This window comes from Oncorhynchus mykiss, chromosome 6, assembly GCF_013265735.2.
Source record: "Oncorhynchus mykiss isolate Arlee chromosome 6, USDA_OmykA_1.1, whole genome shotgun sequence".
Classification (NCBI taxonomy): Eukaryota; Metazoa; Chordata; class Actinopteri; order Salmoniformes; family Salmonidae; genus Oncorhynchus; species Oncorhynchus mykiss.
The window spans coordinates 1,956,350-1,980,094 of record NC_048570.1 but is presented as its reverse complement, the minus strand read 5'-3'; the positions used below and the strand labels follow the sequence as shown (position 1 = coordinate 1,980,094).

Here is a 23,745-nt window from a genome sequence, read left to right as displayed (position 1 = left end):
TGAGATAGAAGCTGTTTTTCAGTCTCTCGGTCCCAGCTTTGATGCACCTGTACTGACCTCGCATTCTGGATGATAGCGGGGTGAACAGGCAGTGGCTCGGGTGGTTGTTGTCCTTGATGATCTTTATGGCCTTCCTGTGACATCGGGTGGTGTAGGTGTCCTGGAGGGCAGGTAGTTTGCCCCCGGTGGTGCGTTGTGCAGACCTCACTACCCTCTGGAGAGCCTTACGGTTGTGGGCGGAGCAGTTGCCGTACCAGGCGGTGATACAGCCCGACAGGATGCTCTCGATTGTGCACCTGTAGAAGTTTGTGAGTGCTTTTTCTTCAGCCTCCTGAGGTTGAAGAGGCGCTGCTGCGCCTTCTTCACGATGCTGTCTGTGTGGGTGGACCAATTCAGTTTGACTGTGATGTGTACGCCGAGGAACTTAAAACTTACTACCCTCTCCACTACTGTTCCATCGACCAAACACAGACCTTATATGAAGTAGTTCTAAAATCCCAGACTCAAAAATGAATCGTGAAAAAAACGATTGGAATATTGCTGGGTTTTACCACTAAGTTTTATGGGTATTATGACCTGTCCACTGCACGGTGTAGCCTCCGACACATTGGTGCGGCTGGCTTCCGGGTTGGATGCGCACTGTGTTAAGAAGCAGTGCGGCTGGTTGGGTTGTGTATCGGAGGACACATGACATTCAACCTTCGTCTCTCCCGAGCCCGTACGGGAGTTGTAGCGATGAGAAGATAGTAGCTACTACAACAATTGGATACCACGAAATTGGGGAGAAAAAGGGGTAAAAATTCAAAAAAAAAATTGAAAACAAAAACAAAACAAAAAAAACATACAAGTGTTAGTAAAAACTAATGTAAATAAGTTTTAAAAAATATTTATATATTAATGCACAAACACGTCTCGTAAAAATAATGATATTTTTGTTTGGTTATCTTTTGGAAATTGTAGAAATAAAACATTTTCCTTCCTCAGAAGTTCCAGCTGGGCAGGCTAACATTAGCTAGCTAATAAATGTACTAGTTATCATACAGTAGGCAGGCTAACGTTAGTTAGCTAATACATTTACTAGCTATCATACAGTAGGTGTATATTAATACTTATATATTAATCATACTTGACAGCAACGCATATAAAGCGTCCACAAGCTACCTGAAAACACAATCATTGCGGAATGAACTAGTGACGAATTTCCGGGCAAGGGGGATCCATTTTAAAAAAAACAATTCCTTCCTCTCCCCCCTTGCCTTGCAAGTGTATACTCGTCAGACGTCATCAGTAGTGTCCACTTAATTTGAGGGCTGAGGAGATAGGGTGTGCAGTTTGGACTGCAATTTTAGTTTTCTTATTTAATCCCCCCAGGTTCCAGCTGGTGGAGGTAATGCAACCATTAACATTGGCTTCCAACCGCCGTTAAACCCCATAGAAGAAGAAGAAGAAGAAGAAGAAGAAGAAGAAACCCCCCCACCCCCCTGGTCACATGACGTGGAGGTCTCCGGTCCGACGGACGAGAAAGTGGCGGAATTTAAGGCGCTACGGGTAGGCAAAATATATATATATATATAATCATAGGCTGCTGCACAAGGGTTGATTTCGCTATTTTGTTTTTTAAATAAATGTTTCGTGTCCGTTTAAGGTTTTACAGGCGCTGGACTTTCTTTTATGTAGCAGGGGTGGGGGGAAACATGTATAAACTGTGGAATGAGGCATGTCTGTTGTTTTACCTAGTTAACATGCCGCTTCCGAACAATTAGCCATCGGGTTAGTAAAGGGCAAAGTCACTATATAGTTTTATTAACTAGCTAATATAGTTAAACACTGTTTTACTGCATATAACAGGCCGCATGTTATCTGTTACCTATATTAACATTCAAAATGTGTGGACTAGCATAGTATTAGCATAGCATAGTATTAGCATAGCTAGATACGGACAGCTGTTGGCTAACTACACATGGGTATAAAATAAGGCCGGGTACTTCCAGGGGATTTTTTAGCTTGTAGACAAGTTTTCAGGCCGCCACTATTTACATTTTTGTAAACATTACTGTAATATAATAATCGATATAAGGTACTTTAGTTAGCTACATGAAAGCTAACTTGTATAGCAGCTAGTTAGCGAGCTAGCCAACGTTTAACTAGCCACCAATCGAGTCAGGTGTATGTATTACACCTTTTCTGTTGCGAAACGTTTTGCAAATAAAAATAAAATAAAAACAGTTTACTCATCGCTTTAACGTTACCTAAAAGGCTGTTAGGTTCATAAATTGAAGTTTGTAGAATATTTTTAATTGTATGGTTTCCATGCGTTGCCAATCTGAATTGTCTGCAAAGTATGTGCCACAAACTTGCTTATGTCTATAAATGATCTCTTCTTCCATGCTCCTAAATTGGAGTGAAATCCCGACTTCATCCAGTATTTTTATTTTCTTAAGCTCGTCCCGCGTAAATTCGAAATGTTATTTACGGTCCTGACAGGGTGATTCGTTTCTACACGCGGTACCGGGATTCAATGCTGCTCAACGTATCAATACCGTAGTCTGCTTCATGAGGCTTTATTAAACTGTCTTCCTGTAGCAGTGATTATCTATAGTATTATTGTGTAATTATTATATCTATTATCTGAAAGAGGCTTTGGTATTAGCCTGTCTGAGGGGTTGTCTGTGTGAGAGCGGTAAAACCTGAGGCCTTAAATCCGGTGGATTTGATACAATAGTGGCATTAAAAAAGTGAGCGGAGTATGAGCATGTATTACATAATCCGGAAAAGGCTGACATCCTAAATACTAGTTCAACATTTTTAAAATGAATTTAATTTATCACCACTGCGTCGTCACCTAGTGAGGAAGATGTGTCACCCAACGCGGTTGGTATTATGGTTTGGAGAGGTTTTAGCCTGGTCGAGGATAATGAGGATGAAGTCCTGTAAGCAACAAAGTGAGGTCGTTTGATCAGATTGAATGGTGCGTGTAATCAGCTATATTGTATGCAGAGACCGTGGTATGAGTGAAGCGAGGTTTACGGTAACATTATCTTAAACAATGGAGCTAGACAGAATGATCTAGGTTTATGCGTTGGCGCCATCTACGGGATGTTACGTGGGTGGACCAGTTACCGTTCTCCTTCCAAAACGTGTTCACAAATAGAAACTTCAACTATTACTAACTATACAGTATATTCCTGTAAAAAGTCGATGTAATGTAACAACCTAAATTGTGCTCTTTAGTCTACATTATTCTACACATTAGGCTAAAGGTTGTTGAAATAGTAAAATCGTGTTTTCCCTAGCCAAATGATAAAACTGACCTGCGAGATTGCGTTACAAATCATGGAATAACAAAAGTTATTTGACCTTGATTCTGTTTTATTTCAGACATGGAGCCCAGGTATCTATTTCCAAGGGTTTTATTCTTAAATTTATGAACTTCTGTGTTTGCCCCCCGTGTATTCTTAAATCCGGGAACTCTGAAAAATAAAAGGTTAGATCATGGCATCCTTCAGGTCGGAGCTCTAGAACGTTTGAATTCCAAGCTGGACGACCTTTCAAATAGATTTCCCCAGTTTATTCTCAGAAGTCGGAGGTTGTTTTGAATGCGGCATTATAGTGAATGGATTAGGGAGTTTTCGCTTGTTAAATTAAAACAAACATGGCTGCCATCATAAAGAATGTAGCTGCTGTTAGTTTAGCTGACATTTATTTTTTTAAACAACATTACATTAGTCCCTTGTGCTCACTAGAGATGTGGTACATTGTAAACAAGTCTAGCTGTTAGGTCGCTGCTTATGTGTGTTTTTTTTGTTGCTACTGTACCAATCACATAGTTGATCACAAAAAAAACATGATCACAAACATGTGATCGTACGTGTCAAAGGGTTAAAAGGAGACACCACTGAACTACAACTTCTGTTTTAAGAACAAAATGGAACTCGACAGCGTTTGCCGTAAACTGTTTCTGTTGCGAAATGTTTTGCAACAATAGGAGTAATGAATACACCCCAGATGCGTTATTGGTCTTGCTAGGTTTGCTAGCTGAGTTGATCACAGTTGTTAGGACAGGGCTCCAACCCTGTTCCTGGAGAGGTACCCTGCTGTGGGTTTTTGCTCCAACCCCAGTTGTGACTAACTTGATTCAGTTTATCGACCAGCTAATTATTAGAATCATGTGTGCTAGATTAGGGTTGGAGTGTGAAACTACAGGAGAGTACCTCTCCAGGAACAGGGTTGGAGTTTGATCTGGTCTAATGGCTCTGACCTTATTCTCAACAATTTTAGATACTTAGCGGTCACATATAATAAGGATTGTAAGGGGGGAAAAAAGGAAGTACACGCATAACAGTGCTCAAGCATGGCCCATATACACTGTTTAAACAGAAGACTAGCCTCATCATTCTTTACACTGTTTAAACAGACGACTAGCCTCGTCATTCTTTACACTGTTTAAACAGACGACTAGCCTCGTCATTCTTTACACTGTTTAAACAGACGACTAGCCTCATCATTCTTTACACTGTTTAAACAGACGACTAGCCTCGTCATTCTTTACACTGTTTAAACAGACGACTAGCCTCATCATTCTTTACACTGTTTAAACAGACGACTAGCCTCGTCATTCTTTACACTGTTTAAACAGACGACTAGCCTCGTCATTCTTTACACTGTTTAAACAGACGACTAGCCTCGTCATTCTTTACACTGTTTAAACAGACGACTAGCCTCGTCATTCTTTACACTGTTTAAACAGACGACTAGCCTCGTCATTCTTTACACTGTTTAAACAGACGACTAGCCTCGTCATTCTTTACACTGTTTAAACAGACGACTAGCCTCGTCATTCTTTACACTGTTTAAACAGACGACTAGCCTCGTCATTCTTTACACTGTTTAAACAGACGACTAGCCTCGTCATTCTTTACACTGTTTAAACAGACGACTAGCCTCGTCATTCTTTACACTGTTTAAACAGACGACTAGCCTCGTCATTCTTTACTGTTCAAACAGACGACTAGCCTCGTCATTCTTTACACTGTTTAAACAGACGACTAGCCTCATCATTCTTTACACTGTTTAAACAGACGACTAGCCTCATCATTCTTTACTGTTCAAACAGACGACTAGCCTCATCATTCTTTACACTGTTTAAACAGACGACTAGCCTCATCATTCTTTACACTGTTTAAACAGACGACTAGCCTCATCATTCTTTACTGTTCAAACAGACGACTAGCCTCATCATTCTTTACACTGTTTAAACAGACGACTAGCCTCATCATTCTTTACACTGTTTAAACAGACGACTAGCCTCATCATTCTTTACACTGTTTAAACAGACGACTAGCCTCGTCATTCTTTACACTGTTTAAACAGACGACTAGCCTCATCATTCTTTACACTGTTTAAACAGACGACTAGCCTCGTCATTCTTTACACTGTTTAAACAGACGACTAGCCTCGTCATTCTTTACACTGTTTAAACAGACGACTAGCCTCGTCATTCTTTACACTGTTTAAACAGACGACTAGCCTCGTCATTCTTTACACTGTTTAAACAGACGACTAGCCTCGTCATTCTTTACACTGTTTAAACAGACGACTAGCCTCGTCATTCTTTACACTGTTTAAACAGACGACTAGCCTCGTCATTCTTTACACTGTTTAAACAGACGACTAGCCTCGTCATTCTTTACACTGTTTAAACAGACGACTAGCCTCGTCATTCTTTACACTGTTTAAACAGACGACTAGCCTCGTCATTCTTTACACTGTTTAAACAGACGACTAGCCTCATCATTCTTTACACTGTTTAAACAGACGACTAGCCTCATCATTCTTTACACTGTTTAAACAGACGACTAGCCTCATCATTCTTTACACTGTTTAGACAGACGACTAGCCTCGTCATTCTTTACACTGTTTAAACAGACGACTAGCCTCATCATTCTTTACTGTTCAAACAGACGACTAGCCTCGTCATTCTTTACTGTTCAAACAGACGACTAGCCTCATCATTCTTTACTGTTCAAACAGACGACTAGCCTCATCATTCTTTACACTGTTTAAACAGACGACTAGCCTCATCATTCTTTACACTGTTTAAACAGATGACTAGCCTCATCATTCTTTACACTGTTTAAACAGACGACTAGCCTCATCATTCTTTACACTGTTTAAACAGACGACTAGCCTCGTCATTCTTTACACTGTTTAAACAGATGAACATTGCTGCCTTATATTGACATGTGTATCCTCATGTCTTCCAGAGCATGGTATCCAGTTTCGGAGTGTCGTAGCTACAAGTGTTAAAAAACACGAGCGGACGCAAGCACCCCCTAAAGAACGCCTTCTGCAGTCCAGCCCACTATCAAGGAATTGAATCACCTGTGCCATCGCAAGGCGGTAGACAGTAGTCTCCCTGACTTAGCGTCCATCAAGTCAACATTCTTCTAGGCAGAGGGAGGTTTTATCTTGGTGAGTTGTGACCCTGGACTCTGACCTGGTCTCTGATTCACTGGTCTTGTCTGGTGATTCGCTGGTGCTTGACGAGGAGACCAATAAGGAGTTGAGGATGAACCTCCAGCAGCCCGCCCCTCTCATCCCTCCAGTCCACCCAGACATCCAGATGAAGTCTCTCCCATTCTACGACGTGTTGGATATCCTCGTCAAACCCTCCAGCTTGGGTCAGTGTGTCTCTGGTAAATCAATCTAGGTGGACCTCTGCCATATTACTGGGCTTTATGTTTCTGGTGACGTGAATGATTTACTGCTAGAGTCTGATTGGGTGTCGTTTGTTCATGTTGGTCACAATCTGTCCCTTTCTTGTTGTCTATTCCATTTTTTTTGAGTGTGAAACCATCCTGTCATAGGTCGAGTGATTGTTGTTGTCAATATCATTAATAGATTTCTGGTAATCTGGATACTGGCCAGGCTTGACATTACTGACCAAAGACTGCAATGAAGTGTCTGAATGTTTTTTTTTTTTTTTTGCATCTTGTCACAATCTGACGTCTTTATTAGGAGCCAGTGGTGTTCAGAGATACAACCAAGATAAGTACTTCATCTTCGCCTTGACGCCTCAACAAGTCAGGGAGGTGTGCATCTCCAGGTATGGCCTCCTCTATTTCACTATAAAACTATGCCCTGCTCTACTCCTACCCTGCTACACCCTACTCTAGCGTACCCTGCTCTACTCCTACCCTGCTCTACTCCTACCCTGCTACACCCTGCTCTACTCCTACCCTGCTATACTCCTGCTATACTCCTACCTTGCTATACTCCTACTCTAGTGTACCCTGCTCTACTCCTACCCCGCTAACTTCCTACCTTGCTCCACTCCTACCCTGCTCTACTCCTACCCTACCCTGCTCTACTCCTACCCTGCTATACTCCTACTCTAGTGTACCCTGCTACACTCCTGCTATACTCCTACCTTGCTATACTCCTACCTTGCTATACTCCTACTCTAGCGTACCTTGCTCTACTCCTACCCCGCTAACCTCCTACCTTGCTATACTCCTGCTCTACTCCTACCCTGCTATACTCCTACCCTGCTATACTCCTACCCTGCTCTACTCCTACCCTGCTCTACCAATACCCTGCTCTATTCCTACCACGCTAACCTCCTACCTTGCTATACTCCTACTCTACTCTTACCCTGCTATACTCCTAGTTCTGTTTCTAATTGTATTGGTTCTTTCTTAAAGGGACTTTTTACCAGGCGGCAGAAGAGACTATATGGTTCAGATACAACTGAGGTGAGAATGTAATGAATGTGGTTTCAGTGCGCATGTAGACGCCTCGAGCACCAGGAACAGATATACTAAAACTGCTTTCTGGGAAATGTTTGTCTTTCTGCTCCCTTTTTAGGTTCTGTCTTTCAGAAACCAGTTGTCCCCAAGAAGACAACTACCCAAACAGTCTCTGCATTAAAGTCAATGGGAAGCTGTTCCCCCTTCCGGTATGTACTGGTTTCTCAACTGATCTAGGACCAGGTCTCTTCTGTCCATGTTATCTTGTTCATTATAATCTAAACAGCAAAACGGATCCTAGATCAGCACTGTCTATTGTGAGACTATTTGTGAATATGGGCCCTGATATAATTCATAAACATTATTTTATTTCTATGCGGTTATATGAATAACATAAAGTAACTTTAAAAAAAAAACATTAACATAATGTTTCTCTAAAAAAAGTTGCATCATACAGCTTGCATGGTGCTGTAGAATTGCACGTTATTTAACTGTCAGCTGTTGCCACCACCGGAGGGCATCTTTGAGAAGTGACGTTATTGACATGGCTTGGTGCTGTAGGTTTAAGAGTCCTGTTCACTGTAGCTGTTATAGCGTAACTTACTTATTGGCATAAAGGCCTGCTTTATAAGGCTACATAAAGCATACAAGTCATCCATATCTTTAAATACAGTCAAGCATTTTAGTTATATAAAAAAAATCACACCGGGAACCTTTAATTAAACAATTAATACTGTTAACAATTAATATTGACTGTTTTTAATATTTGCTGTGAGACTTTAAATCGTCTTTTTGTTAGAACAGACTGTGGGATTGATAATTTATTTTTAAATTATTGTATTCGTTGTGTTTATAATGTTAGAAATGTTGCTTAATTAAATTATTAATATTGTGGTGTTTCTATTCCAAGACCAACAAATGCATTTTACAGTAGCCTATGTAGGCCTCAGGGTTTTCATTAGGTCAATATGGCGCTGTACAATGTGGCTGGTCAGGAGGAGGCCTAGGTTATTAAGTGACTGAGTGAAGAGCAAAATGATCCTAACATTTCCACACCCTAATTCTAGTCTAACCAATACCCAAACGGAGATTCCGTGAAAATAAAAATCTAATTGATTTATCAAGACCAGTCCCCATGCTTGTCTCAGAGCAGTGCGAAACGGTGCTGAAATAGTTGACCACACGCGGGTTGGTTATTGCTTTAAATCCTTTTGTAACAATTGGATGACTTTGGGTGTTTCAGTAAGCAACGATTTGTTGCCTTCATTAGCCTACTTTATTCTAATATTTCTGTCATTCATTGATGTTTATTCCCACAGTAATTCGTTATGGGTCCATCCAGATGAGGTTAGAAAACGGTGCATGTGGTGGGCTATGCAAAGAGATGGTTGGAGTGACATGCCTCTGAAAAATCCGTTTAATACATTTTAAAGTCCCTAAATGAATCAAGTCTATTGTCCTGCTGATAGCCCATCAAGGGTGGATGGCTTCTTTTGTATTCCAATGTATTGAATGAATATATTAATTATTAATTTACTGTTCTCAGAGTGGAAACATTGTCTGCAATTGTTCACGGCCTGCCAAACTTAATGAAAAAAGTGTTTGAAAACATGTTTTCAAAATGCTTCCAAAAAAATAACTAGTGAAGAAAGTTAACCCTCTACATACATGTGTATTTAAATATAACAGGGATATTATTAAAGTGAGAAGTATTTGTTCTGACTTGCATTTGGTAAAAAATGCACAAATTCCTGCAAATGAAAACGGTCTGATCTCCACAAAAGCCACGGAGAAATAAGTTTAATTTTTAATACTAACTTGTGGTTTCCACGGTAAATAATCCAATAATGAATGTTGGTTGGAAACATCAGAGTTTACCGGAATCTATATGGAAAATACTGGCAGATCAATAAATGCCTTTGTAGATTTAAAAACAATTTAGTGGACTCTATATTAATATCTAAGGGGTTTTTATACAATTTACAATGCAGGGTTAATAATTCATATATACGGGTTAATGCATTTTTTTCGTTGGGGTAAATCTGGTCTATGATATTGAGTTAGAAATTTACATTTTAGAGTACTCAAGTATGGAATACATTGAAAGCTTGCCCCTTTTTTTTTGACCATTGGGCTAAACTTTACAATAGAACTCAACTCTGACTGACCACATCATCTATCAGTAGCCTAACGTCGCCAAATAAGGACTCCGTGTTTCAGAAACTCCCCTTTTTTATATAGACTCACTAATCCACTCTGTGGCGAATAAAGCCCGTTTGTTATTTACAGTGATTTTATTTCTGTTTTTAGAGGGAGAGAAACCAAAAGCCCACTGCCCACTTTAAAAAAAACAAATGTCCGTCCACATATCAAGTGTAATTGAGCCGTTTTGTATTTACCCAAGTTCCCTCAACTCCAGGACCGCCGCCAGCTAATACATTATTTTGCTGATGCAGAACTCTAGTGGCAGAGAGGAGAGATTGTCAGACTAAAGCATTCACACCTCCATTAATTTCCACAGTTTGGACGACTGATAGATCAGCGTTCTAACTCCCTCTTGTGATGGTGGCATTCTGTCGTTGCACCACACCATCTACCACTAACGGTTGCAGCATAAGCTCAACTTTTTTACAGGAATGAACTTGATGGAGAAGTTGGTGATGCTGTCATGTTTTGTTTTTAGGGTTATGCCCCTCCCCCTAAGAATGGAGTGGAACAGAAGAGACCAGGAAGACCTCTAAACATCACCTCATTGGTCAGATTGTCCTCTGCAGTACCCAATCAGATCTCTATAACGTGGGCACCTGAAATCGGAAAGGTAAGCAACTAACGTTGCGGATCAACGTACTCTTCATTATTTTATTTATAGTAGTGGAAACTTTCTGCATTATAGCCGTCATCGGCCTGATGTTGTTCAAGCAGAGACGTATAATTCAATTCCTGACTTGTTTCAGACGTACTCTGTGTTGGTGTACCTGGTGAGACAGCTCACCTCACCTCTACTGCTGCAGAGGCTCAGGATGAAGGGCATCAGAAATCCAGACCACTCCAGAGCGCTGAGTAAGCGCACACACACATGCTCATATGGTCACACGCTTGTGCTCATACACGCTTGCTTCCACACGTTACCATGTTTAATCTGTAAATGCCCCTGATATCTTCCTCTTGCAGTAAAAGAGAAGCTGACAGCAGACCCTGACAGTGAGATTGCTACAACCAGTCTGAGAGTGTCTCTCATGTGCCCTGTAAGTAAAACCTGCTGGAAACAAGTGCATCTGATAGTCAGTTTGATATTTTTATTTTTTATTTTTTTTATTTCACCTTTATTTAACCAGGTAGGCTAGTTGAGAACAAGTTCTCATTTGCAACTGCGACCTGGCCAAGATAAAGCATAGCAGTATGAGCAGACAACACAGAGTTACACATGGAGTAAACAATTAACAAGTCAATAACACAGTAGAAAACAAAGGGGGAGTCTATATACAATGTGTGCAAAAGGCATGAGGAGGTAGGCGAATAATTACAATTTTGCAGATTAACACTGGAGTGATAAATGATCAGATGGTCATGTACAGGTAGAGATATTGGTGTGCAAAAGAGCAGAAAAGTAAATAAATAAAAACAGTATGGGGATGAGGTAGGTGAAAATGGGTGGGCTATTTACCGATAGACTATGTACAGCTGCAGCGATCGGTTAGCTGCCCAGATAGCAGATGTTTGAAGTTGGTGAGGGAGATAAAAGTCTCCAACTTCAGCGATTTTTGCAATTCGTTCCAGTCACAGGCAGCATATCATTTAATTGCAGAAAGATTTACTGATTTATTAACTCTCCTTCTACTTCTTTCACTATCCTCATCTCTCCCCTCCCTCATCTCTCCCCTCCCTCATCTCTCGTCTCCCTCTCCCATATCTCTCCAGCTGGGTAAGATGCGTCTGACTGTGCCGTGTCGAGCTCTCACCTGTTCCCACCTGCAGTGTTTCGACGCAGCCCTCTACCTGCAGATGAATGAGAAGAAGCCCACCTGGGTCTGTCCTGTCTGTGACAAGAAGGCCCCCTACGAGAGCCTGATCATTGACGGGTTGGTTCCTCTCTCCTAATAATTATCATCATAATACCTGGGTCTGTCCTGTCTGAGAAAAAGGCTGCTACCAGAGCCTCCTCATCGACAGGTTGGCGAGGGGAAAACTACTGTTAGACTTCTCATTAGATACATTTTATTTCAATAAAATGATAATAAAAATAAAATGATTTTTACAGGCTGGTTATCGTCGCGGCAATGATATTTTAACGTGTTTTAGCCGAGGTTCAAAAACAGCTCTGAAAGGTGTAGAACTGTAGTGTTCTATGGAATGTCAAACGGAAGGTTGTTGGAACATGGAACTCTGTCCTTCCTGTCTGTCAGGTTGTTCATGGAGATTCTGAACGACTGTTCCGATGTGGATGAGATCAAGTTCCAGGAGGACGGGACCTGGTGCCCCATGAGACCAAGGAAAGAGGCCCTCAGTGTGTCCTCAACCTGTATCCCAAAAATAGAACGTAAGTCCAGATGTATATATTCATAGAATCGGGAATAACAATTAATCATTGGATGGCGGTATCCATGTGTTTCAGCCTTTACAATGAGCCTGTCACTGCTGTAAATATCTACAGGTTATCTACTAGTGATGGGGGGGGGGGGGTCTGTAGGTACGCATCAGTTATAATTATTGGACTATATTATATCGATATTTGACTTCAAGTGTCGATAAGATGTGCTGTTCCTAGTGCGGAGCCTCTGTTCATTTGATAGGTTCTCAGTGCGGAGCCTCCTTTACGTTTGGGTTCATTTGATAGGTTCTCAGTGCGGAGCCTCCTTTACGTTTGGGTTCATTTGATAGGAGGTTCTTAGTGCGGAGCCTCCTTTACGTTTGGGTTCATTTGATAGGAGGTTCTCAGTGCGGAGCCTCCTTTACGTTTGGGTTCATTTGATAGGAGGCTCTCAGTGCGGAGCCTCCTTTACGTTTGGGTTCATTTGATAGGAGGTTCTTAGTGCGGAGCCTCCTTTACGTTTGGGTTCATTTGATAGGAGGTTCTTAGTGCGGAGCCTCCTTTACGTTTGGGTTCATTTGATAGGTTCTCAGTGCGGAGCCTCCTTTACGTTTGGGTTCATTTGATCCCTGCAGCAGTCATATAGTGAGTAATATGTTTGGAACATACTGTGCAGTAGGGTGTTGTCGCCGTGGTGACGCGTACTGTGCGGTAGGGTGTTAAGGAAACCTGTTGTACTTTGTATTCGGGGAAGCTTTTCAGGAACACTTATTTCATAAGGACAGGATTTACTGTTTCTGAGATCTGATTTTCAAGTGATTGACCTGTCCGCCACCTTCTCCAATGTTAATCCGTTGTCAATAATGGCACCAAATCACACAGCGGTCACCACACCCTTTCTCACAAAGTCTAAGCTGCAACGCAGAAGCCTACTAGTCTAATACCAGTTTGTCTAAACTGCAACGCAGAAGCCTACTAGTCTAATACCAGTTTGTCTAAACTAGGTCGACACCTGAGTTTGGTTACTTTGTTGCTGTTTGGTGTTGACTCACTCTGATGATTTTTATTTATTTATTTCACCTTTATTTAACCAGGTAGGCAAGTTGAGAACAAGTTCTCATTTACAATTGCGACCTGGCCAAGATAAAGCAAAGCAGTTCGACACATACGACACAGAGTTACACATGGAGTAAAACAAACATAGTCAATAATACAGTATAAACAAGTCTGTCTATATACGATGTGAGCAAATGAGGTGAGATAAGGGAGGTAAAGGCAAAAAGGCCATGGTGGCAAAGTAAATACAATATAGCAAGTAAAACACTGGAATGGTAGATTTGCAATGGGAGAATGTGCAAAGTAGAAATAAAAATAATGGGGTGCAAAATAAATAAATAAATAAAATACAGTAGGGAAAGAGGTAGTTGTTTGGGCTAAATTATAGATGGGCTATGTATAGGTGCAGTAATTTGTGAGCTGCTCTGACAGTTGGTGCTTAAAGCTAGTGAGGGAGATAAGTGTTTCCAGTTTCAGAGATTTTTGTAGTTCGTTCCAGTCATTGGCAGCAGAGAACTGGAAGGAGAGGCGGCCAAAGAAAGAATTGGTTTTGGGGGTGACTAGAGAGATATACCTGCTGGAGCGTGTGCTACAGGTGGGAGATGCTATGGTGACCAGCGAGCTGAGATAAGGGGGGACTTTACCTAGCAGGGTCTTGTAGATGACATGGAGCCAGTGGGTTTGGCGACGAGTATGAAGCGAGGGCCAGCCAACGAGAGCGTACAGGTCGCAATGGTGGGTAGTATATGGGGCTTTGGTGACAAAACGGATTGCACTGTGATAGACTGCATCCAATTTGTTGAGTAGGGTATTGGAGGCTATTTTGTAAATGACATCGCCAAAGTCGAGGATTGGTAGGATGGTCAGTTTTACAAGGGTATGTTTGGCAGCATGAGTGAAGGATGTTTTGTTGCGAAATAGGAAGCCAATTCTAGATTTAACTTTGGATTGGAGATGTTTGATATGGGTCTGGAAGGAGAGTTTACAGTCTAACCAGACACCTAAGTATTTGTAGTTGTCCACTTATTCTAAGTCAGAGCCGTCCAGAGTAGTAATGTTGGACAAGCGGGTAGGTACAGGTAGCGATCGGTTGAAGAGCATGCATTTAGTTTTACTTGTATTTAAGAGCAATTGGAGGCCACGGAAGGAGAGTTGAATGGCATTGAAGCTTGCCTGGAGGGTTGTTAACAGTGTCTAAAGAAGGGTCAGAAGTATACAGAATGGTGTCGTCTGCGTAGAGGTGTATCAGAGACTCACCAGCAGCAAGAGCGACCTCATTGATGTATACAGAGAAGAGAGTCGGTCCAAGAATTGAACCCTGTGGCACCCCCATAGAGACTGCCAGAGGTCCGGACAGCAGACCCTCCGATTTGACACACTGAACTCTATCAGAGAAGTAGTTGGTGAACCAGGCGAGGCAATCATTTGAGAAACCAAGGCTGTCGAGTCTGCCGATGAGGATGTGGTGATTGACACAGTCGAAAGCCTTGGCCAGATCAATGAATACGGCTGCACAGTAATGTTTCTTATCGATGGCGGTTAAGATATCATTTAGGACCTTGAGCGTGGCTGAGGTGCACCCATGACCAGCTCTGAAACCAGATTGCATAGCAGAGAAGGTATGGTGAGATTCAAAATGGTCGGTAATCTGTTTGTTGACTTGGCTTTTGAAGACCTTAGAAAGGCATGGTAGGATAGATATAGGTCTGTAGCAGTTTGGGTCTAGAGTGTCACCCCCTTTGAAGAGGGGGATGACCGCAGCTGCTTTCCAATCTTTGGGAATCTCAGACGACACGAGAGGTTGAACAGGCTAGTAATAGGGGTGGCAACAATTTTGGCAGATAATTTTTAGAAAGAAAGGGTCCAGATTGTCTAGCCCGGCTGATTTGTAGGGGTCCAGATTTTGCAGCTCATTCAGAACATCAGCTGAGCAGATTTGGGAGAAGGAGAAATGGGGAAGGCTTGGGCGAGTTGTTGTGGGGGGTGCAGTGCTGTTGACCGGGGTAGGAGTAGCCAGGTGGAAAGCATGGCCAGGCGTAGAAAAATGCTTATTGAAATTCTCAATTATGGTGGATTTATCAGTGGTGACAGTGTTTCCTATCTTCAGTGCAGTGGGCAGCTGGGAGGAGGTGTTCTTATTCTCCATGGACTTTACAGTGTCCCAGAACTTTTTTGAGGTAGTGTTGCAGGAAGCAAATTTCTGCTTGAAAAAGCTAGCCTTGGCTTTTCTAACTGCCTGTGTATAATGGTTTCTAGCTTCCCTGAACAGCTGCATATCACGGGGGCTGTTCGATGCTAATGCAGAACGCCATAGGATGTTTTTGTGTTGGTTAAGGGCAGTCAGGTCTGGGGAGAACCAAGGGCTATATCTGTTCCTGGTTCTAAATTTCTTGAGTGGGGCATGTTTATTTAAGATGGTTAGGAAGGCATTTAAAAAAAAATATCCAGGCATCCTCTACTGACGGGATGAGATCAATATCCTTCCAGGATACCCCGGCCAGGTCGATTAGAAAGGCCTGCTCGCTGAAGTGTTTCAGGGAGCGTTTTACAGTGATGAGTGGAGGTCGTTTGATCGCTGACCCATTACGGATGCAGGCAATGAGGCAGTGATCGCTGAGATCTTGGTTGAAAACAGCAGAGGTGTAGATGATGGGAGGATAAACTGCAGCAAATAATTAGCCTTGGAGACCGTGAATTAACGTCCTGCTAGCCAGCTGCACAGAGATGGATGGGACACATTTTTAATTCACTGTTATTTAGCTATGTTTTTATCTATTGTAGGGCTGTAGCCACTGAGTTCTGGTGATTTTTAATCACAGTCAATGCTGCCCTGCCACTCACCCGGCTCATTGCCTCAGCGAACAGCATTAGGGATTCACTTACAGCTACCAATCTAGCGCTCGCCATGGAGCTAGGGTGGCGAGGTGAATTTGGACCAACCCATGCCTCTACTCTGTAATCTGCTGTTTTTCTTTGTCTCTCAAAACAATGACCGAAGGAAAAACACCCCTGGGACTTCCCCATCCTTCTTGGCAATACAATGTCACAGCTATCTTATCCTGATAGGTTGAGGAATACCCATCGCAAAGAGAGAGATTAGGAACACCATTTTTGGCGGGTTTCGCAGTAAGGTGCGTTGTGGAAATATTCAGTCAATAATATTTCAATAACTGGCGCCTCAGCGTTCAAATATACTAAAATAATATACTAAAGTAATATAATATACTAAAGTAATATAATATACTAAAGTAATATAGTATATTTCTTTATTATATACACACACACACACTAAAGTAATTTAAGCTGAGCTGGTTAATGAAGTAATTGCCTATCCAGCCTTGACACTTCTTAAACAGGTTTCATTCTCCCATCACACACAGTAACTCCTCTTGATGTTAATGATTCGTCCCCTCTGGCATTTAGCCACCATTATCTTTCTGCCGTGCACTCATGTTAGTTCGGTTTCACATTCCGGCGTATAAACATCAGAACCTTAACACTCCCCAGACAGGTGCATGTCTAATGGTGTCTATTGACCTAAATGTGTAATGTTCTAGAACATTCCCAATAGGCGTAACCGTAGCAACAGTAAATATTAGGCCGTAGCACAAAAATAAACATACATGCCCACTCCTCAGACATGTGCATGTCTAATGACATAGACACACACACACACGGGGTGCCTTCATCCTGCTGACTTCTATGAAGTGTGTATATAATGGGCACGTGTGTACTGGGGAAATGTCCAATGGGTGTCCCACAGATTTGAACCGTCTTAGTACGGCACCACCTCTGTTTTGGCTTCATATCGGTAATATAACGCACAGTATTGGGGATTTACACATGGTTAACAACTGCCACAATGTATTCACATTTCTGTGGTTAGAAGGCGGGGTTAGAGTACTGCGTCTTCCTGTGGAATTCTCCCAGAGCATGTTGAGTCACTTAACACACCACATATAGAATTGCAGAATTTCTTACCGACAGTTTAACCCGTTGATTAATACATTTCAAACCATAATCTCATCTCGTCCCCCCCCTCCCCTCCCCCCAGCACGTCAGTGTGCGGTGGTCCCTCCCCACAGAGAGCCCAGCTCGACCAATAAGAAGGCAGATGTGATCGACCTGACCCTAGAGAGCTCGTCAGAGGACGAGGAGGAGGAGGAGGACCCTGACCCGCCACTCAAGAAGCGATGCCTCTACATGTCCAAGACCGAGGAGGTGCACGCCAAGGGGTGAGTAGTGTGTAGTATTGTAACTAGTGTGGTGTAACTTAATTAGTGTTTGATTGGAGGTCATATTGACCCCTTAAATCAACCACGTGATGAAGCTGTCTGACTCAGATCTCTCGACTGTTTCTAATCCTCAGAGTGTTGTCCTATCAGCCGTCGACGGTGTGCCTGCCAAACGTACATGCCCTGGACACATCATCCTACCTGACGAACTCACTGGCCGACTATACAGTCCCCTTCCACCACTCCACCCTGTCCACCGTCCCTACGGACATGCAGGGTAAGTCTTTGTTTCCGTAATCGGGAGGGAATATGCGGTGACGTGAATCCTGCGACCAGTATTTCTGGCAAATCTTGTTGGAGCTTTGACCTCTTTTGTCCTGCCGATCAAACAATGACGTGCTTTGTCTAAATGTCTGGTAATAGCCCGTGTCTGCGATGTAGCTTGTGAGTTCAGAGGAGGAGTGTGAAACGATCTTTTCCGCCCCCCTCTCACCTAGGTCTGGATCTGTTCTCGCTGATCCAAGGTGACCCGCAGCATTACAGAGCTCCCATGTTCCTGGATAGCCTGACCAGCAGCCTGCAGGGTGCCACCACTAGCGCCGGCCTGGTGTCCTCTTCTAGCCAATACGACACCAGTTCCCACCTCTTCTCCACCTCTTCTTACCAAACTGGGGTTATTACCGGGGGAGGGGTAGGGTCCAACAGCATCTCAGACATCATCTCATTGGACTAATTCTCTGGTCCCTGTGAGCTCATTGGACTGATTTGTCTTGTCACTCACAGGAGCCTTCTATCAGAAGCCTTCAATTGGCTGTGTCCTGAAATGGAATCATAATCCCTATATAGTGCACTACTTTTGGCCGTAAAGCAGAAAATAGTGCACTATATATGTAATAAAGTCTGCATCAGAAATGGCATCATGTCCATAGGCCTTCACCACTGGGACAGACTGTGGTCTTCACCACTGGGACAGACTGTGGTCTTCACCACTGGGACAGACGGTGGTCTTCACCACTGGGACAGACTGTGGTCTTCACCACTGGGACAGACTGTGGTCTTCACCACTGGGACAGACTGTGGTCTTCACCACTGGGACAGACTGTGGTCTTCACCACTGGGACAGACTGTGGTCTTCACCACTGGGACAGACTGTGGTCTTCACCACTGGGACAGACTGTGGTCTTCACCACTGGGACAGACTGTGGTCTTCACCACTGGGACAGACTGTGGTCTTCACCACTGGGACAGTAAAGATACATTCCTTTCGCCAGACCCTTGCTTTGTAGGTCAGAGTTGATGAAAGGATAAGAAAATTAGAGGCCCCACACCTAGACTCCACGTTGACCTGAGGTGGCCGCCTCACCCGCAGACTCCACGTTGACCTGAGGCGGCCGCCCCACACCTAGACTCCACGTTGACCTGAGGCGGCCGCCCCACACCTAGACTCCACGTTGACCTGAGGCGGCCGCCCCACCCGCAGGCTCCACGTTGACCTGAGGCGGCCGCCTCACCCGCAGACTCCACGTTGACCTGAGGCGGCCGCCTCACCTGCAGACTCCACGTTGACCTGAGGCGGCCGCCTCACCCGCAGACTCCACGTTGACCTGAGGCGGCCGCCTCACCCGCAGGCTCCACGTTGACCTGAGGCGGCCGCCTCACCCGCAGGCTCCACGTTGACCTGAGGCGGCCGCCTCACCCGCAGGCTCCACGTTGACCTGAGGCGGCCGCCTCACCCGCAGGCTCCACGTTGACCTGAGGCGGCCGCCTCACCCGCAGACTCCACGTTGACCTGAGGCGGCCGCCTCACCCGCAGACTCCACGTTGACCTGAGGCGGCCGCCTCACCCGCAGACTCCACGTTGACCTGAGGCGGCCGCCTCACCCGCAGACTCCACGTTGACCTGAGGCGGCCGCCTCACCCGCAGACTCCACGTTGACCTGAGGCGGCCGCCTCACCCGCAGACTCCACGTTGACCTGAGGCGGCCGCCTCACCCGCAGACTCCACGTTGACCTGAGGCGGCCGCCTCACCCGCAGACTCCACGTTGACCTGAGGCGGCCGCCTCACCCGCAGACTCCACGTTGACCTGAGGCGGCCGCCTCACCCGCAGACTCCACGTTGACCTGAGGCGGCCGCCTCACCCGCAGACTCCACGTTGACCTGAGGCGGCCGCCTCACCCGCAGACTCCACGTTGACCTGAGGCGGCCGCCTCACCCGCAGACTCCACGTTGACCTGAGGCGGCCGCCTCACCCGCAGACTCCACGTTGACCTGAGGCGGCCGCCTCACCCGCAGGCTCCACGTTGACCTGAGGCGGCCGCCTCACCCGCAGGCTCCACGTTGACCTGAGGCGGCCGCCTCACCCGCAGGCTCCACGTTGACCTGAGGCGGCCGCCTCACCCGCAGGCTCCACGTTGACCTGAGGCGGCCGCCTCACCCGCAGGCTCCACGTTGACCTGAGGCGGCCGCCTCACCCGCAGGCTCCACGTTGACCTGAGGCGGCCGCCTCACCCGCAGGCTCCACGTTGACCTGAGGCGGCCGCCTCACCCGCAGGCTCCACGTTGACCTGAGGCGGCCGCCTCACCCGCAGGCTCCACGTTGACCTGAGGCGGCCGCCTCACCCGCAGGCTCCACGTTGACCTGAGGCGGCCGCCTCACCCGCAGGCTCCACGTTGACCTGAGGCGGCCGCCTCACCCGCAGGCTCCACGTTGACCTGAGGCGGCCGCCTCACCCGCAGGCTCCACGTTGACCTGAGGCGGCCGCCTCACCCGCAGGCTCCACGTTGACCTGAGGCGGCCGCCTCACCCGCAGGCTCCACGTTGACCTGAGGCGGCCGCCTCACCCGCAGGCTCCACGTTGACCTGAGGCGGCCGCCTCACCCGCAGGCTCCACGTTGACCTGAGGCGGCCGCCTCACCCGCAGGCTCCACGTTGACCTGAGGCGGCCGCCTCACCCGCAGGCTCCACGTTGACCTGAGGTAATGAGGAACAGAAGATTGCCTTTTCTATTGGATGAACTGACATGGAAGCAGGAAGTGGGACTATGGTTGACGGTGTGTATTGTTTGAAATGGTTGTGTGTCAGTACCTAGGAGGAGTCATCCCAAGGCAGCTCATTGTTGTTTTACTAACTAATTAAGGGTTCAAGGAGCAACACAATGTAAAACCCCATTGTACGGTACATTCGGAGTATTTATACCCCCATTGATTTATTAAATATTATGTTACAGCCTAAATTCAGAATGGATTCAATTGATGTCCCCCCCACCCACCCACCCATCTACACACAATACCCCATTCATGTCAGTGAAAACATATTTTTAAACATTTGTGCAAATTTATTGAAAATGAAATACAAAAATAATTTTTACCCCTGAGTCAATACATGTTAGAATCAGTCTTTCTGGGTAAGTCTCTAAGACTTTGCACCTGGATTGTACAATATTTGCACATTTGTTCTTTTACATTTTTTTTCAAGCTCTGTCAAGTTGGTTGTTGATCATTTGTTTGACAGATATTTTCAAGTCTTGCCATTGATTTTTCAAGCAGATTTATGTCAAAACTGTAACTCGGCCACTCAGGAACATTCACTGTCTTCTTGGTAAGCAACTCCAGTGTAGATTTGGCCTTGCGTTTTCGGTTATTGTCCTGCTAAAAGGTGAATTAGTCTGTTTGTTGGAAAGCAGACTGAACCAGGTTTTCCTCTAGGATTTTGCCTGTGCTTAGCTCTCTTCTGTTTATTTGTTTATCTCCCTTGCAGTTGACAAGCATACCCATAACATGATTCAGCCCCCACCATGCTTGAACATATGAAGAGTGGTACGGAGTAATGTGAGGTGTTAGATTCACCCCAAACGTAACACTTTGTATTCAGGACATAAACTTTTTCTTTCCCACCATTTTTTTTTTTTTGTTGTTGCAGTATTACTTTAGTGCCTCATTGCAAACAGGATGCATGTTTTGGGAATATTTGTATTCTGTACAGGCTTCCTTCTTTTCACTCTGTCATTTAGGTTAGTATTGTGGAGTAACTACAATGTTGATCCATTCTCCTACCACAGTCATTAAACTCTTTAACTGTTTTAAAGTCACCACTGGCATCATATGTCCTTCCTCCCTCGACTGCGTTAGGAAGGAGGCCTGTCTCTTTGAAGTGACTGGGTGTATTGATACACCATTCAAAGTGGTAATTACACCGAACAAAAAAAATATGAAACGCAACATGTAAAGTGTTGGTTTCATGAGATGAAATAAAAGAGCCCTCAAATGTTCCGTGCGCTTATGCAAATGTGTTTAACATCCCTGTTAGTGAGCATTTCTCCTTTGCCAAGATAATCCGTCCACCTGACAGGTGTGGCATATCACGAAGCTGATTAAACCGCACGATCATTACACAGGTGCACCTTGTACTGGGGACAATAAACGGACACTCTAAAATGTGCAGTTTTGTCACACAACACAATGCCACAGACGTTTTGATGGGAGCGTGCAATTGGCATGCTGACTGCAGGAATGTCCACCAGAGCTGTGGACAGAATTGAATGTTAATTTCTCTACCATAAGCCACATCCAATGTCGTTTAAGATTTGTCCCTAAGTCAAACTGGCCTCAACTGCAGACCACGTGATTTAATTTGTATTTATTTATTAAACCTTTATTTAACATGTAACCCATCAACCTCCACGCCTGGCTTCCTCGCCCGTCGACCTCCACGCCTGGCTTCCTCGCCCGTCGACCTCCACGCCTGGCGTCCTCGCCCGTCGACCTCCACGCCTGGCTTCCTCGCCCGTCGACCTCCACGCCTGGCTTCCTCGCCCGTCGACCTCCACGCCTGGCGTCCTCGCCCGTCGACCTCCACGCCTGGCTTCCTCGCCCGTCGACCTCCACGCCTGGCTTCCTCGCCCGTCGACCTCCACGCCTGGCTTCCTCGCCCGTCGACCTCCACGCCTGGCTTCCTCGCCCGGCGCATTGTCAGAGGTCAACCACCCAGACAGCTGGTTTTCTGATCCACGCCCCTACTTATTTTTAAAGGTATCTGTGACCAACATATCTGTATTCCCGGTCATGTGAAATCCATGGATTAGGATGTAATGAATTAATTTCAATTGACTGTTTTCCTTAAATGAACTGTAACTCAGTAAAATCTTTGAAATTGTTGCATGTTTTTTTAATTATTTTTGTTCACTGTACATCAGAAGCATATTACATGATCTGTTCTGATATTTGGCAAGCGTGGTAAGGTGTACAAAATTAGGTCATCCTAGGGCGACATGTCCAGTTTTGCACAGTCAGACCCACAGCTTGAACCTTGGAAACACTGCTTGCAGCTTTAATTATTATCTAGTGAAAACATGCTAAATCCTGTGAGTTGAGGCATAGAAGGATGCCAAGTTGCACAATGGTGAATGACCATGGGCGAAACCCAATTGGCCAAATGGTGACTCTAACAAGCAATTGAAAATGCAATCACCCCATCTGACCTAGAATCCCACATACTGTATGGCCTTTCTCCTCACAAATTTGCCTCTGTGGAAAAACCCTGGGCTTCCGGAACCACTGGGCCTATCTAGAGGCGAAATTTGATATGTATATAGCGTCGATTGACCAAATGTCTCTCAATGCAATATTTTCCAGGCTGGTGTCTTAAACAACATGGCCAATAATCATTCACATGGGTGTAGTCTTGCACATAAATCAAGAGGCATTCATATTGTAACAAAACGTAGTGAAAATGTTCGCTGTTGAGACTCGACATGCAAGTACATTCAGATCTGTTCAGTTTAGCCGCACGGTGGCGTAACCGTTCATGCTCATAGTCGACATTGCTTGAGCTCGAGGCCTGGCAAATATGGTTTACACTTTAAAAAGACAAACTCTGTAGTGAGTGGGTTTCTTCCCTCACAAAATGTAAGATCACAAAACATTCTCCGTGTTATAGCCTAACTAGATGATGTAAAAGGGGAAAGTTGTATTGTGAATTCGCATGGAATTTTATACATTTGTGTTATTGTTACTATGAATGGTTGTTTAACCTTTAAGGAAAATTGTTCATTTGTCACTAGTACATAGATGCTACATACCACATTTGTTGCCAGTCGGTCTAGCAGTTCTGGAGAAGACATTTTTAAAAGTAGTCAACAGCATTGAAAAGGGGCCAAAAGCATACTGCATCGTGTGTT

At 44.7% G+C, this 23,745-nt stretch overlaps 1 protein-coding gene across 2 annotated transcripts; it reads left to right on the top strand.

Moving 5' to 3' along the window:
• Positions 1–1,282: 1,282 nt before the first annotated feature.
• On the top strand, positions 1,283–20,802 carry LOC110525143 (E3 SUMO-protein ligase PIAS2). Of its 2 annotated transcripts, none has more exons than XM_036979194.1 (13): positions 1,283–1,548; positions 6,264–6,680; positions 7,018–7,105; positions 7,704–7,754; positions 7,867–7,957; positions 10,432–10,566; positions 10,703–10,808; positions 10,920–10,993; positions 11,667–11,827; positions 12,152–12,285; positions 17,387–17,567; positions 17,702–17,844; positions 18,065–20,802. In XM_036979194.1, exons 2-13 carry the CDS (start codon positions 6,569–6,571, stop codon positions 18,298–18,300), a joined length of 1,512 nt encoding a protein of 503 aa, XP_036835089.1. In that variant the 5' UTR covers positions 1,283–1,548; positions 6,264–6,568; the 3' UTR covers positions 18,301–20,802. The 2 variants fall into 2 exon arrangements, with proteins under 2 accessions (XP_036835089.1, XP_036835088.1); XM_036979193.1 differs by having other exon boundaries at positions 6,264–6,695.
• Positions 20,803–23,745: the final 2,943 nt, after the last annotated feature.